Source organism: Pteropus alecto, unplaced genomic scaffold (assembly GCF_000325575.1).
Source record: "Pteropus alecto unplaced genomic scaffold, ASM32557v1 scaffold15, whole genome shotgun sequence".
NCBI classification, from domain to species: Eukaryota; Metazoa; Chordata; class Mammalia; order Chiroptera; family Pteropodidae; genus Pteropus; species Pteropus alecto.
In genome coordinates, this window is record NW_006436286.1 from 2,361,508 (window position 1) to 2,376,796 (window position 15,289).

Here is a 15,289-nt window from a genome sequence, read left to right on the forward strand (position 1 = left end):
GGGGGGGGGGTGACGGCGGAGGGAGAAATGGCCAGCACCACAGATCAAACTCTGCCCACTTGTCCCCCACTCCCGGGCTGTCAGGTGAGGGGTGCCCGAGAGAGAAAGAGAGAGAGAGAGAGAGAGAGAGAGAGAGTGAGAGAGAGAGAGAGAGAGAGAGAGAAAGAGCCGGGGAGCGGCTGCAAATGTCCCGACATTCATCAGGCTGTACACTGAAGATGGCTGGGACAAAAAATAAATTTTTGAAACCGTCCTCACCGAGTATGAAGCTTTGCAGTAGAGGGTTTGCGCTTGCCGCAAGCCTGTAAGAGGATCTTGACATAGGCCTGCAGCCAAAGCATCCGAAAAGTTTTCTCAGAGCCCTTTTCCTCTTCCTCCCCAGAGGAAATGCCCTCTCTGGCTGGAAATCTGTGATTTTTGCCTTTCTTCTGTCCTTTCCCCCATTTTCTAGTTCCCATACGGATTTTCCCTTTGGGAAACACTCCCCGCTGAGGTCTTGGGGGAATTGTCAATCAAAGCGTTGAGGGGGCGGGCACAAGGCCCAAACGGCCAATCGGAGGCTGCGTCCTGGGGCTCTGCCTCTGGATCCCAGATGACTGTTCGGCTCGACAGCGGGGCGGTGAAGGGGACTCCCAGGCTGGCCGGTGCCTTGCGCTTCCTCCATCTCCACACTGGCCCCGGCGCCTCCCCCTCTACGGCCCGATTCTTTCCGTTTTGCTCACCATTCCGTAAAACACCTCCTTCCCCCCAAATTGCTTCTTTGCTAGTTAGCCGGCTCCGAGTCCTGTTAGCTGCAACTAAGAAACCAACAGGATCGGATAGGCCTCCCTCCCTGCTGAGCGGATCTTGTTCCTGCAGGAGACACGCCCCCAGGAAGGTGCTGGCAGGTCCTGGGGTTACCGCATCAGCCGGCATTGTTGACGTTGGAGCTATAACGATGCCTGATCTTCGAGGCTCCAAATTTCCTTCTTGATTAATGACAACGTTCTGGGCAAACACTTTCACCGTGCGATCCCCATAAGCCTCACTTTTCTCGTGTGTAAAATGGTCTGAACGACGCCGAGGTTTGTTGCATGGTCAGAGGTATATGCCAGGCCCGACGGACACGAGGGGTCGGTTCTAAGACACATTTCTTTTTCACCTTTTAATGTCTCTAAAATGGACCCGCATTGTGATCAATGGCATAGTTTATTTTCCGTGTGTTTTTTCTTCTTAATACATAAAATTATGGTGCATCCTAAGATCGATTGTGTCAGATTCGATAAAACATAGTTATTATAGTGAATTTTTAACAGCAAATTTTAGCATTTTTAACTACTTTAGTAAATGTTTTATTAAATTCTCACTCTAATGTGATAGTTTTATGGAAGTTATACATGTGTATGGTATCGATTCTACAAGGCCTGTTAAAAAAAAAAGTTGGCAGTATGCCTGTCCCTTCTGCCCCAGGAAACCGCTTCCAACTTGTGGCTGATTCTTCTGCTATTTGTCTCCATATGTCTAAACAGCATGCTTACTGTGCTTTTTTTTTTTTTTCTTTCCATTTTAGGCTTTCCCTGTTGACTTCCTACTAATGAAGAACTCCAACCACCCCGCCTCCACCAGCACAGACGCTCCCATTAGCCCGGCCCGCCTAAGAGAGTCACATTGTCATTTTATTTGAGCAATAATTAGTAAATGCTATTTGCTAAGCTTGAGCCTAACTATACGCTCGACTATAATTGTTTTTCCTTTTCTGGAAAACATCGTTTATAGTTATTAACTGCCTTTTTAAACAACTTACCTAGTTTCTAGGAAATCGTCCCTAGTTCGACTTCTGATTGTGGACACACAGACACATGAGCTCTCGCATCGCTTCGGCTTCCTGAAGACAATTCTCCCACAGCCTCTGGCGGGGGCGGCAAAGTCTAGATTTAGGGGAAGCTGGGACCACCCTTCGCCCTCATCTGGGGAGCTGGCTCGGCCTCACTCTTCTGCTGGACGCCATGCATTTCTCAGTCTCGTCCACACTGGCCCTCTCCAGGTAGAGCAAACGTCCTCCAGTATCTTCTGGAGAATGAGTGAGTACACAGGAGATTACTTTGCTGAGAATTTTCGTATCTGAAAACGTCCTTCTTCTACCTTTACACTTGATTAATGGTTTGGGCGAATGGTTCCAGGTTGAAGGGCGCTTTCCCCAGAATTGAGAAAGCATCATCATCTTCCAAAGAGGCTACCGTCGAGATGTCTGATGTCATTGTGGTTCTCCATCCTTTGTTTGAAACTGGTCCTTTCCCCGCAGGAAGCTTTCAGGATCTGTTCCTTGTCCTCGATGTTCTGAAATTTCATGAAGATGAACCTTGGCATAGGCCTAATTTTATCCTTTCTACTATATACTTGACTCGATGGGCCCTATTGTTCTGTTAACATATATCCTTAGGCTGCTAGAAAAGTTCTTGAATTTTTTTTTTTTAAGATTCTCTTCCCTCTACCTTCTCTGTTCTTTCTCAAACTTCCATGTTAGGTTCCTAGTCTTTTTTTTTTTTTTTCAGAATGATCTTCTTTTGTTTTAATTAAGACTATTATACTTCTTTTTTTCCCCAATAGCTACTACTTAATATTAAGAGCTCTAATTCTTTGGAATTAATTTCGTTTATAATTGGGAAAACAAAAATTCTGCATGAAATCAGAAACATAAGTACTGTATGTAGAAAGAAAAACAAGTGCATACCTCAGATGGCTCATAAAAGGGAAAAAACACACCCAGTCCTAACCAGACTTACGGTGATCCTTTTGGTGATCTTAAATACGGAGTATGTCAAGGGAGAAACACACCAAACCTTCCTGGAACCCTAATTTATTACAGTAGTACAGTAAAAGTATTTGCTGACTGCTAAATGATTTGCATACTGTAGGACTGTGTTACATTTATTTACATGTTAATCAATATATGGTAAATATAATTTAGTAATTATATATATATACACACGAATTCAATTCCTATTAAAATGCTATATGAAAATTTTGACAATTAAATTAAGATCTTGAGATTCTGGTCCCAAATTTTCAAAGACCAAGGAAAGATGATTAAAAAGCTACAGATTTAAAAACTAAAATTGAAAATTAAAAAAGAAGTTAACAGACAATCGTAGGCTGTCTGTAGCTAATTTCCCCACAAAGCAAAAGGGGTAACAACTCTAACTGCTCCACCGTGGAGCGGCTGTGCAGCCATGTTTGTCTGATCCTCCCACACCTAGAATTTTCTCTCTTTTTCATCTCTTTTTGTTATTCTTTCACTTTCTGGAAGATCTCCTCAACCTTATTTTCCAACCTTTCTATGATTGCTCATTTTTCTAAGGGCCCATTCAATTTACAAGAGCCCTTTTGTTGTGTGAATTTTTAGAATCCCATCTTGTTCCCTTTTTAGGAAGGCCCAATTTTATCTAAGGAGATTGATCACTCTGGTTTTTGAAGTTTCCTTCTCCAAGACGTTTTCTTCTGTCGGTTTGTTTCGATGTCACGTGCGATGCTTTTCGGACACACGGACATCGGGTGGCTGTTCAAGTTTAAGAATGGGGTTCTGTGGGTGTGGGTGGGGCTCGGTGGCCACGGCCTTTGCCGTGAGGTGCTCCAGCCAGGCTGTTTCATTAGGGGGAGCACCATTAAGTCTTTTATCTGAGGCTACGCAGATTCCCTAGAGATTTCTCCAACTGCTTGCCTTCCGCCAAGAGGGTCAAAGGGAACACAGGGGAAAAAGGCTGGTGGAGCTCCTACATACACCCCATATGTAAACTTCCACTTCACCCTTCTTTCGGGAGAGTGGCCTCTCTCTGCTATGCCCAGTGTCCCAGCTTCTGCAGGATGATGGAGAGGCAGCTGGCCAGCTCTACGGGGGAGCTGAGTTTAATAGTTGAACCCCATTTCATTCCCCCTTTCAGAGGTTCCTGCAACCAATGCCTCCGCCTTTTGGGGGGTTTGTCGATGATAACTGAGTTGTTGCTCAAATGTCCTGCTGCTCAGCTGGGATCCAGCCTTCCTGGGTCCTGCTAAGTCAATTACAGTCCATCCGCTTCCCAGCCTCCCAAATTTTGTTGCTGTTGACACCTCTTCATCCTCTCGGGCTTATGCCATTAAGACAATCTCTTTCCTGTCATTTCAGTGGGGACTTAGGAACATGAACCTAAATATGTGTGTTCAGTCTACCCTCATGGCTATGGTAATGTTCGAATTTCCTAAAATTAAAAAAAAACACAAGCTTGAAAACCACACGATCGTAGCCAAGATTTTCTTAAGCTTTGGATCACAAAGCATCTTGAACGTGCATTATCTTCTCTAAAGCTGATGACAGCTCCATTCTGGTAAAGATTATTCTTTCTGTCTCAAAGCTGAGAAAAATCAGGAAAAAAGAAGTTTACATTCTAAAGCAGAGGGACAGCATACAAGCCAAATCTGGAAAGCTTTTTAAAAAATCAGACCAGTTAGAAACGTTAGAAATCCATTTTAAAATTCCAATTTTCAGCGGCTCTTGAAAAATCAGATAATGGGGCAACGCTGGGCCCACACTCCCCATGGCGACAATTTGGGCCCACACTCCCCACAGAGACAATCCTCTTGAGTTGACTCCCAGCTGCCTCCTTTGGGTCCCCTCCCCCGGGGGTCACCTCTGCCCCAGGCAGCCCCTCCTCTCATCCGCTCCCAGGAGACATTTGAATTTGAGACCGGAGAGAAAGAAACCACTTTATTTGGAAACACAAAATGGAACTTAATACGTATGCAAAAAAAATAAATCTATACCTCAAGCCACATTTATATGCAAATATAAACCTATCACCTGGGTCCCACCTGGTGTCCGCCTTGTCTGGATTCAGTGGTTACCCCAGAGACTAGACACAGGTAGCAGGCACAAATCCACCCAGAGAATATGCATATTTGTCTCCTTTCTCTCACACCAGCTGCGCATACTTGTGTAAACATCTGTTGATTTGTAAAACATGTCCAGTACTGCAGACTACGTGCAGGCATAAAAGGAAGGGCCGTCACTGAATAGCAACGAGGGCAGTTCACCTGGCTGGGTCACCAAGGTTGCAGGGCAGTTTACCTGGCTGGGTCACCAAGGCTGCAGTCGATGACTAATTCCCACAATGCCTTGGGAGAGGCGGGGAAGAGGACTATTCAGATGCATTGGGGGTTGGGATTTTTTTCTTCTTACATCCGTAAAGACTTTTTTTTTTTTACCTATCGCAAAATTGAAAGGGACACTACAGTCCAGCTTAAATTTTATGCCCAGGATGCTCTGAATAACAGGCAGTACCACTGAAAGATGGCACTGTCTTGACCTGTTTCTCTGCCTGTGATCGAAGGTGGCGGGTGCCATCCCCAACTCTGCGATTCTCCCAGACCTTCGCCTGCTTCTTGCACTTGAAGACGGCCTCTGATGTCTTTCCGGTTGGGCTGGAATGTCCTGGGTGGTTTTGTTCTGGTGTTTTTTTCCCCCATGCTCAGCATTTGTGGAAACTGATGCCCTAAGCAGCTTTAGAAGGCACAAAACTAGGTTTTGAAGGTGGAGTCAGTTCTTCTGCTGGCTCAGAAGGATCTCGACATCCTGCAGACCATTTTACTCTCAACCGTCCTTAAAGAAGCCCTGGATTATTAACTCTATACGCAGGCCATCCTGGCCTCCTGGAGGAGGGGGGCCGCCGGCTGACCTGCAGGCGTGTGGCTGAGTGCGCTGCAGGGGTGATGGTTCAAGCCAATCCAGACAATGAGTCATTAACCGGCTGGAGGGTCCAGAGCCAGAGTGAGTACGGTGAGTGAGTACGGTGACGAGGCTGGTTCTCCCCCGTGTTCTCACATTCGCTAAGTGCCTCCTCTCTGCCAAGGCACTGTGTGTTTGAGCCCTGGAGGCCAGCAAATTGGGCTGGCTCCCACTCAGAGTTTACCAAGGATTACAGCAGGGTCGGAAAACTGCGGCCCAGGCAGGCCCTGGTGTGGAAATCGAGTTCTACTGGAATCGCAGCCACGCCCCTGTGTCTAGGTTTGCCCACGGCTGGCTCTGCTCGCAACAGCAGGGCTGAACAGCCGCCAGGGCCTGCACGGCCTCAGGCGGTTACCGCCGGGCCCTTTACAGAACAGTCTGCCACCGACCCCTGAGTTAGAGAAAAGCACAGACCCGTAACTAGGAAACGAGGCAAGTGGTCAGGGAATGTAAATCATTTGCATAATAGAGAGAGAGAGAGAGAGAGACAGAGAGAGAGAGAGACAGAGAGACAGAGAGAGACAGAGAGAGAGAGAGACAGAGACAGAGAGACAGAGAGAGAGAGAGAGAGAGACAGAGAGACAGAGAGACAGAGACAGAGAGACAGAGAGAGACAGAGAGAGAGAGAGACAGAGAGAGAGAGAGAGAGCAGGCTGGCTAAATTAACAGCAGTAACAAAGGCTTGATGACTCTGAAGAGATGAATCACGATAAAGTTGCTTCTAACTTAACAGGCAACGTATGTCTTTTAACTACCTGCACTGGTTAAAACAAACAAAAACTTGATCTGGTGTTAACGGAAAAAGGGCGATCAGCTCTGATTTCTAAAGGAAACTGGTTGTGATGAATCCATGTGTAGGAGGAGAGACAATGTCACTTGTGGGGACTCTAAAGAACTCCTCACAGGTAATTCTGACTGCAGGCCCTGGACTCTGGAACCTACCGCTCTCATAAGTTCAAGAGTCCACCGCACTTAAAACACTAAGATGTGGAGGGACCCGTTTTAACGGTGTGATGATGGCTCACTCCGCTTTACATTTTGATTTTTAAACAAAGAGAGAGGCTGCTCAATCGCTTGGGGTCGATCGAAGCGGTCTGTTTTCTTTGCTTTTTGAAACACCGGCTGCCATCATACTGATGTTAAACATGAACTTTTAAAGAGAACGTTCACTGGGTACAGTTAGCCAAAGCCTGGCCCTGGAGAAACGACGAGAACGGACGCGTGTTAACAGCTCTTGCCCTCTCCCCTTCTCAGACATCTTAAATCAGCCTCGAGGGGCTGCTGCAGATTCCAAGAAACTCAGCATGGCTTCAGGAAGAAAATTCCAAGGACGAGGGCTGGGGAGCCGATTCTGCAAAAGAAAGTCAGCCGCTGAGGAAACGGGGAGCCCTGTACGTGGGCCGCTGCGGTCACACTGTGTGCCGAGCCCTGTATGCAGGGTGCTGCGGTCACACTGTGTGCTGAGCCCTGTACGCAGGGTGCTGCGGTCACGCTGTGGGTGCCACCGCTGAGATGCAGACTACACGTCTGCTTGGAGGATGGGCTTCGACACGTCAGGCCGCTGTCCTCACACCTCAGTCCTGAGGCACACCCACTTCCGCACCGGCTGACGGAGGAGTTAGAGGTAGTGAACACGTGCATACCAAAAGCGGCCCTGTTCTGTAAAGCCCGCTGTAGAGCATGCTTAAAAATGGCATTTGGCCGTATTGCAGAAAGTCAGTCGCATTTCAGGAGGGAACTTAAAAGGCGAGCAATGGGGCAGTGTGCGGGCAGTGTGTGGGCCCCCCGCTTGGAGGCAGGGGGCTGGGGTCGTGCATCATCGCACGTTCTGGAACCACGCCACGCACGCTTCCGGATGCTCTGAGGAGGCAGGCTCTGCACGAAGTCTGGACAACGCCCACCCACAGGGAGTCACTGTCCAGCTCCAAGGTCCCCATCAGACTCAGGGGACACGGGCCTCATGGGCCTGAGACTTCCACTCCGGCCTGAAAAGGCTAGTGAGCAAAGCTCTACCATTGTTCACCCAAGGCAGAAAAACACTTTCTTTTACCCCTAGACAAAATAAAACAAAAAAAGAACCTCGAAACGATATGTTGGTTCACGAGGCTGCTTTTTCGACCCCCTCTCCCCCAGAATGCTGCCCTAATGGACAGCTGTGGGGTCTCTGCTGGGAGCAAAGACATTTTCAAGAGTAAAAAAAAAAAAAATGACATAAAAAAAGTTGATTGACAACACACTAAAAATACTTGCTCTCCCTTCCCTCCCCCCCACTAAAAAAAAGCCCTAAATAAGTCAATAGGTCTCTTCCCCCGCCAGCCCTTCACGCAGGATCGCCAGCGCTGCGTTTCCCGGCCAGTCACTCCTGCATCTGCGCCCAGGCCTCCTCTGCCTTCTCGTAGTACTGGGTGGCCAGCCGGCCCTTCATGGCTTCTGTCGCCGCCTCAGCCGCCTGGGTGTACAAGTCGCCTGGAAGACAGCAAAGGGGGGGCACCAACAGATGACCGACCACCTGTGGCTTTCGCCAGCCCCGTGTCCCCCGCCTCTGCCTGGGAACAGCTTCCAAATGACTCCTGTCCCCTCTCCCTCCACACGACCTGGGTGGGGCTCTGGACGGTCACGTGGTTCAAGCCCAGCTGTGAAGCACCCTCCCCATTCCCACAGGGACCGGCTGGACTCTGGCACGGTCAAGGGGAGTGAGCATCTCCACGAGCCCAGCGACTGCCTTAGGGTGGGTGGGTGATTCCATTGGAGCCAGTGAGAATCAGGCGGAGGACTTTTGCAGGACTAATTGGGGAATGTATGAAAGTGGAAGAAATAAAAATCTGAAACATGTCAGGCTTGGCCGCCAGATGAATTTGTGCCACACGGACAAAAATACTTGCTTTTCTGAGCTTTTGGGATTTAGAAATTTCAAATCACGGATTATAGAGTTGTATTATTTGCCTAATTCTTTTACACGACCTTAAAAAAACACTTCGATTTAGCCTCATCTCGTACCTGTGAAATCAGGATTCAGTATGCTTATTATGTAACAGAAAAAAAAAATATATATATATATATATAATGTGTGCGTCGACGGATGAATGGATAAACCAAATGTGTTCTATCCATACAATGGAATATTATTCGGCGATGAAAAGGAACGAAGCACTAACACATGCTACGCCACGGACGAACCATGACAGTATCACGCTAAGCGAAAGAAGCCAGATGCGAAGGGCCACACGTATGACACCACTTATACGAGGCGTCCAGAGCAGGTGCATCTACAAGGACAGGAAGTGGGTTGGTGGTTGCCAGGAATGGAGGGAGGGGGGACCGGACGTCGCTGCTAACAGGCACCGGGGTTCTTTCTGGGGCGATGAGAATCTTCTGGAACTAGATGGTGGCGATGGTTACACGACATGGTGAACGTAGGAAACACCACTGAACCACACACTTTAAAATGATGCCTTTTATGTTAAGAAGAGTCAGCTCAATTTTTTAAGTTGTGGAAAAAAAAAAAAAGAAAAGAAAAAACCAACACAAAAACCCAATCCCCTGATACGTAAGCGTTAAAATGAGAAAGTTCACCTGCGCGCCGGCTCCATGAAGCCCGTGCTCCCCCACCCGCTCAAGCCAACACCATCTGGGGATCCGGCAGCAAAGCAGAGGCCCGCAGGGGCCTGTTTCCCCACCAGGCTGGAAGACGAGCCTCAGCCTAGCATCACGCCATAATTCCCAGGGGGACAGGGACCGTGTCCCCGGGGCCAGCCCTCTCCCACCTGCTCTCTGCGGGTCCTTCTGCAGCCCACAGCCGCCCGTGGACAGCATCTCGGCCTCCCTGGCCAGCAGCGCGTGCCGGGGCTCGTCCTGCATCCCGTCGTACTCGCCGCCCTCATCGTAGTCCGTCCTCTCCAGGGCCGTGCTGTACCAGTGCAGAGCCTCTGGCCAGTCTCGGGACCTTTCCGGGAGACAGAGGAACAGGGGGAGGTTGCCGTGGCAATGGGGCAGGAGGCGGCGGCTCATCAGCAGGAGCGGCACATTGGGAACCCCAGTGGGACCCACAGCACCCGACGCCATCGGGTCTAAGGGCGTCGTTCACATAGTAGATTTATACATTTATTGAGACGGCGGTCTTTGGCTTTCCCGAAAAAAATTGGTATACTACTACAACTTTCCAGCAAATGGGAGTCGAGTATCTTGAAGGGCAGGCACGTTTCTAGTTTGCAAAAAATCACCCTCTGGGCCAGCACCAGCAGTGGCTGGTACCGATCCGTCTGCCCTGACTCGAGTGGGCGGGGGACCCCTGCAGAGGCCTCCAGAACCATCTGAGCTAGCACAGTCTTGTGCCCCTGCCCCCATGCCCTGCCCGTGCTGGCCAGCTCTGGCTCCCACCCAGCACGACACAGGGCTCCCCCGGAACAGCTGGCCCCCCGCTCCGGCTCTGCCCCCCAAGCCTCGACTCCTGCTGCAGCGTGGGCCCGGCCACACCAGGGCACACGGGTTCCAAGCCCATCCCGACAACACACGGCACGGGTGAACTCGGCTGCCAGCTCCCGCTTCGGGTGCACTAACTGCATCAGGGTGTAGGTAACTCCTTACAGCCCATCAGGGAAGCGCAGAGCCAGATGCAGAGGAAGCGGCCCGTGGGTCCCATGAAACGTGCCAGGAGCGACGGCCGTGACTCGCCGTCCTCTCCTGAGGCCACGCTGCACCTGGCTCCGCACCCCCTTTCCCACCTGGGCTCCTATTCGTGTCCCCCCCCACCAGACTGCCTGCTCCCGAACACGCCGGCTCCCGTCCGCTCCTGGGCCTTTGCACCTGCCGCCCCCTCGGCTTGCCACACCGGGCTCCTCCTCCCTGCAGCCTCGATTCACGCACCTCTTCAGAGATGCCGCCCCGACACCCCGTTTCTCACAGGTACCTCAGTCTGTGCTTCTCTCGTTTACTTATCCCCCATTAGACCTGAAGCCCCAGGAAGGCAGGGGCCAGTAATGGCAGCCAGTGGCTGGCGGACATGGTGTCGGGGGCTAACCCGGCTCCGCTCTACTTCATAAAAAGGGAAGTCATTTGACAGCGACCGGTGGTTTTCACATCTGACCGGAAGCCACTCGCGTAGATGGTCCCACCCTCTCAACGCTGACCCCCTGGTCCAGAAGGGCCCGGGTCTGTGCTGACACTGGATGGGAACCTCCCAGCTGCACCTCCCCGAGCGACGGCCACGTACCTGTCCGGGCTGAGGTTCTGGCCGGTGTCGAAAGCTCGTGCCACCAGGATCATGGACTGTCTGTCGCCCGCTTCAGCTGCCTTCAGTAAGTAGTTGAACCCTCTGGTTTGATTTTCTTCCGTCTCCTGTCAACGCCGACCAGCGTCGGGGAGAGAAGAGGGAATCGGGTTTGCACCGCAGGGGCTGCCGACGTCTCTGACCCATCTTCTCCGTTCCCCGAGCTGTTTCGGGGAGCCTGGGAGGACCCCGTGTCGTGAGGAAGAGAACAGGGCTGGCACGCCGCTGTGACGAGCTGCTCGGGGCCCCGTCAGGGAGGAGAGCCAGGGGCTGAGCGCTCTCTCGCTGTCCTCTGTCTGATCCTGCCCCCCTCGTCTCCTGCCTCCAGCGGGGTTCCCTGCTTCCACCCTTGCAAAAACTTTAGACGGCTGCGTCGATAGAACTCACGAAGCGTACACCTCTCCCACTTACGGTGACACTTCCACGGCGTTTCGTGTGCCCGCAGAGGGTTCCGCCACCACCGTCACATTCAGAACATTCTCGTCAAGCCGAAAAGAAACGAAAACGCCGCAGCCCTGAACTGTCACCTCCACATCGCCCTGCCCAGCCCTGGGGACCGGCTGACCTCCCTTCTGCTCCTCGAGAGTCCCCCGCTCTGGGTACTTCACATGAGTGTGGCCCCACGACATGCGGCTGGCTCCTCCCTGCAGCACGAGGCTCCAGGGCCCACTGTGCTACAGCACGTACGGGTGCTTCGTCCCCTTTAGTCCAAGTGACTCTCTCCTGTACAGATATGCCACCTTCGTCTACCCGTTCGCCGGTCACGGCTGATGGCTGTCTGCCTGTTTCTACGTTTTGACTATTGTGAATCATGCTTCTGTGACACTCACGCACGGGTTTTTGGGTAAATGTGAGTTTCCAGTCTCTTGGGTATATGCCCGGGAGTGGACATGCCGGGTCACGTGCAGCTCCATGCTTAGCCTTTTGGGGAGCCGCCAGCTGTTTTTCGCGGTGGCTACGCCGCTGTACATGCCCACCTGCCCCCCAAGACCCATCCTACAGCACCAGCCAGAGACGTGCCTTAAAGCCCAGGCCCAGGGCAGGGGACATCACTCTATCGAAGCGGCTCCAAGACGTCCTGTCTTACTCAGAGACAAAGCCAAAGCCCTTCTCCACCTTCGGGCTTCGAGAAGTATGGCGGGGACCACCCCTCGTCGCCCGCATCCATTCTCTTGGCTGACCAGCTAGGGGCTGCATTTCCCAGCCTCCCTTGCAGCCGGAACCTGCGTCCTAACAAAACAAGAGGCCCATCCGGTCACTCTTGGTCACATACCCTGTCATATTTTCTCCCAAGCACTCTAAAACAGTGCTTGGCAGGAAGTGCTCAGTAAAGGTTAGTTATTTCTAATTCTGCTGGAAATGTTTTCATTTGTTAATTATTATCTGCACTACATCCTTCTCCTCCTGAAAAGTTTGCTGTCGTGAGTAAGAACCTAGGACGGGGCCCAGACTGCAGGAGGTGCTCAAAAAGCCTGTGCTGGATCAGTGTCCCAGTGAGACAACAGAAAGGGGCCCCCCCAAACGGGGCAGCAGGAGAAGGGGAGATGAGCTTCCTGGAGCACGCGGTGGCCTCTCGGGGCACCTGGCCCGTCTTCCTGGCTAAGCCACAGGCTGCCTGAACACAGCCGACGTCCTTCCTGCCCGCCCTGCCCTGGCCAAACCTCTCGATCCAACCACAGCCCTGCTCGGGGAAGGTCCCACTCTGCCCTCGAGAGAAAGGCCTTGGGGACACCCGCAGAGGAGGAAACTGGACTTGCTTCCGAACCCCGTCACAAAGGGAGTGTCAGGGAGCGGGGACCGCGCCCAGGCCTGGCCCCCGCCGTGCACCCCGGGGCCCAGCCTCCTCCACTCAGGCCTCACATGCTTCTGCGTGTCCTCGCCCGGCCAGGCTCCGTGGCAGGACGCTGGGGCTGGCTCCGCAGGCTCGTGAGAACCGAATGAACTTTTGGGGGATTTTGCAAACCATCGTTAAAAGTTAAATTAGGTAAACTTACAAGTAATGGACGGTGACAGCTCCCCAGAGCTGACCACTTCCTAACGACTTTACTGTGTTTTACTATTTACTCTCTGCGACCCCGAGTTCTTCCCATCTATCACAGGCATCTCAGCCTCAGGACCACCGACGTGGGGACCAGGCTGTTCTCTGCCGCGGGGCTGTCCCACGTGTTACAGGATGTCGGGCTCGGGCAGCGCCCCGGCCTCTGCCTATGAGATGCCGTTCGAGCCCCCAGAGTTGTGACAACCAACCATGTCGCAGACACCGCCACGTGTCCCCAGGAGGAGAGGGCAAAGCGAGTGGTCGAGAAGCTCCGGTCTGCTGGGTCTCCACGGCGGGAGGCTACGTGGCGGCGTCTCCCACCCTCTGCTCCCCAACTCTGTGTTCAACCATGTCCGTGGGGGGAGGGGCAACGACAGCAGAGAAAGCGGGAAAAGCCACGTTTGATCGACTATCTTTTTGATTGTGTTGGCTGGGAAGGGAGATGGAGAACCGTTAATAATGCAGATGGACTTAACGGGGTGCCGTCTCTGCGGCCGCGGCACTGTGACCAGCACAGGAAATGGAGGAAACAGCCTTCGCCATCACCCGATTCGCTGACCAAGTGGCTCATGGCGGTGACAAATGGGGTTCTGCCTCCGATGGGTGCCTTTTTTCCCCACGTTCATCTCACTAAAGTAAATGAAAGCATCGACCCACGTTTACAGCACAAGGTCACAGCTCCGTCAACTGCACCGTGGCTGGGGCTACCGACCACGTAAGAATCCCACGAGAATTAGTGGGCACGTTCTGTGGGGCTCCACGGAATTTACTGTAGAGAATTGTTATTCTTGGTAAACTGCGTGCCCGACATTCTCTATGTCAGTAAAACTTACAACAAGTTTACGAACCAACGTGTGCACACAGTCTCCCCCCTGCCCCCACCCCCGCCCTCCGAGAGCCAACTGGTAAATGTTCACCGGCACGCCACTGGTGGCATGAGAAATATTCGGTCCTGCGGTCAAGAAGCGTGGAGATGGGAGAGAGGGAAGTCACCACCAGCCCTCAAGTCCCCTCCCCGAACCAAGTCTGCCCCTCGGCATCTAAAACGGGAAGTAAAGATGGCTGTGCGTTGTTATCTCTTGCCCACAGGCTAAACAGTACATATGACTGAATGACATCAAAATGCCAATATTCTACCCTTCCTGACCCATGAAGATGGTAGTTCCATGAAGTTCAGTGAACACGCACGAGGCTAGTCCCTGCGGCAATCTTCGTGCAATCGAGAGAACAGAACCAGTCCCAGCGTCCACCCACAGGGCCCAGGTTACGTGAAGCACGTGGCCTCGTGCAGCGGAGCGTGTGGCGGCTGTCCAGGAGGACAAGGTCGCCTGCTCCTACTGCTGAGAAACGCCCGCAGGACGGGGCCGGTCGGGAAAGCGAGGTTTGGCGGGGGTGTGTGTGCGGTAGGCTAGCATTGGAGGAAAAAATCGGGTGATCACAAGAATCTGTACTTTGGGGTGGCGTTAGAAAACTGTGTAATGGGTTCGACAGTGTCCCTCCCAAATTCACACCCACCCAAAACTTCAGAATGGGGCCTGATTTGGAAGGAGGGTGTTTGCAGGTGCAACTGGCTAAGACGAGGTGATCCCGGAGCAGGCGGGCCCCCCACCCCATGTGACTGGTGTCTTTACAGGAGGAGAGACGCGGAGAGGCCAGGAGAGTGAGGGAGGGCTGAGGGCTCCCCCTGGAGGCTGGGGGAGGCCGGACGGGGCTCCCCGGAGCCTTCGCAGGGAGCGTGGCCTGCTGACACCGCGCCCCCCCCAGGTTTTGGGCCTGCAGCCCCCAGAGCCGTGAGAATGAGCTCGTGTTGTTTTACGTCCTGCGGGGTGTGGTCCTTAGTGACGGAAGCACCAGGAAGCGGTGCGTTCCGGAACTCCACACGAGAAACCGCGTTTTTAAAAAGAAAACTAGTCACAGTGGTTTCCCGTCATGGGGGGAATACCAGGAGGGAGAGAAAGATAAGAGGGAGATTTTTCACTATACATCTTTTTAAAAAATCACAGGAATGTATTACTCACTCAGAAATGTCAATAAACGAAGGACCTTGCAGGGCCTCGCACCTCCTCCTGGTTTGATGCCCCCCACCCAGGCCGGGCCCACGAGGAGGGCTGGCGGCCTGAGCCTGGCCTCACCCGGCCACCTGACCCTCCGCAGCCCCGGCTGCGAGGTCAGGAGGACTTGGAGCTACGCTGGGGCCACGCGCACGGCAGGGCCTCGCGACCCCCCCGAGGAGAAGACGGCACTCTGGGGG

General features: G+C 52.5%; 1 protein-coding gene across 3 annotated transcripts in view; it reads right to left on the reverse strand.

The window, feature by feature from the left end:
• Nucleotides 1-7,827: 7,827 nt before the first annotated feature.
• The window catches only part of EEF2K (eukaryotic elongation factor 2 kinase), a 32,718-nt gene continuing 25,256 nt past the window's right edge, over nt 7,828-15,289 (reverse strand). For 2 of the 3 annotated variants that reach the window (XM_015589934.2, XM_006912530.3), the window contains 3 exons: nt 10,944-11,068; nt 9,499-9,677; nt 7,828-8,200 (listed from right to left, as the gene is read on the reverse strand). In XM_015589934.2, the coding sequence (XP_015445420.1) occupies nt 8,091-8,200; nt 9,499-9,677; nt 10,944-11,068 (414 nt within the window). In that variant the 3' untranslated portion in view covers nt 7,828-8,090. Of the gene's footprint in view, nt 8,201-9,498; nt 9,678-10,943; nt 11,069-15,289 lie in introns of those variants that run through there. The other variant, XR_003046530.1, reaches the window with a different exon arrangement.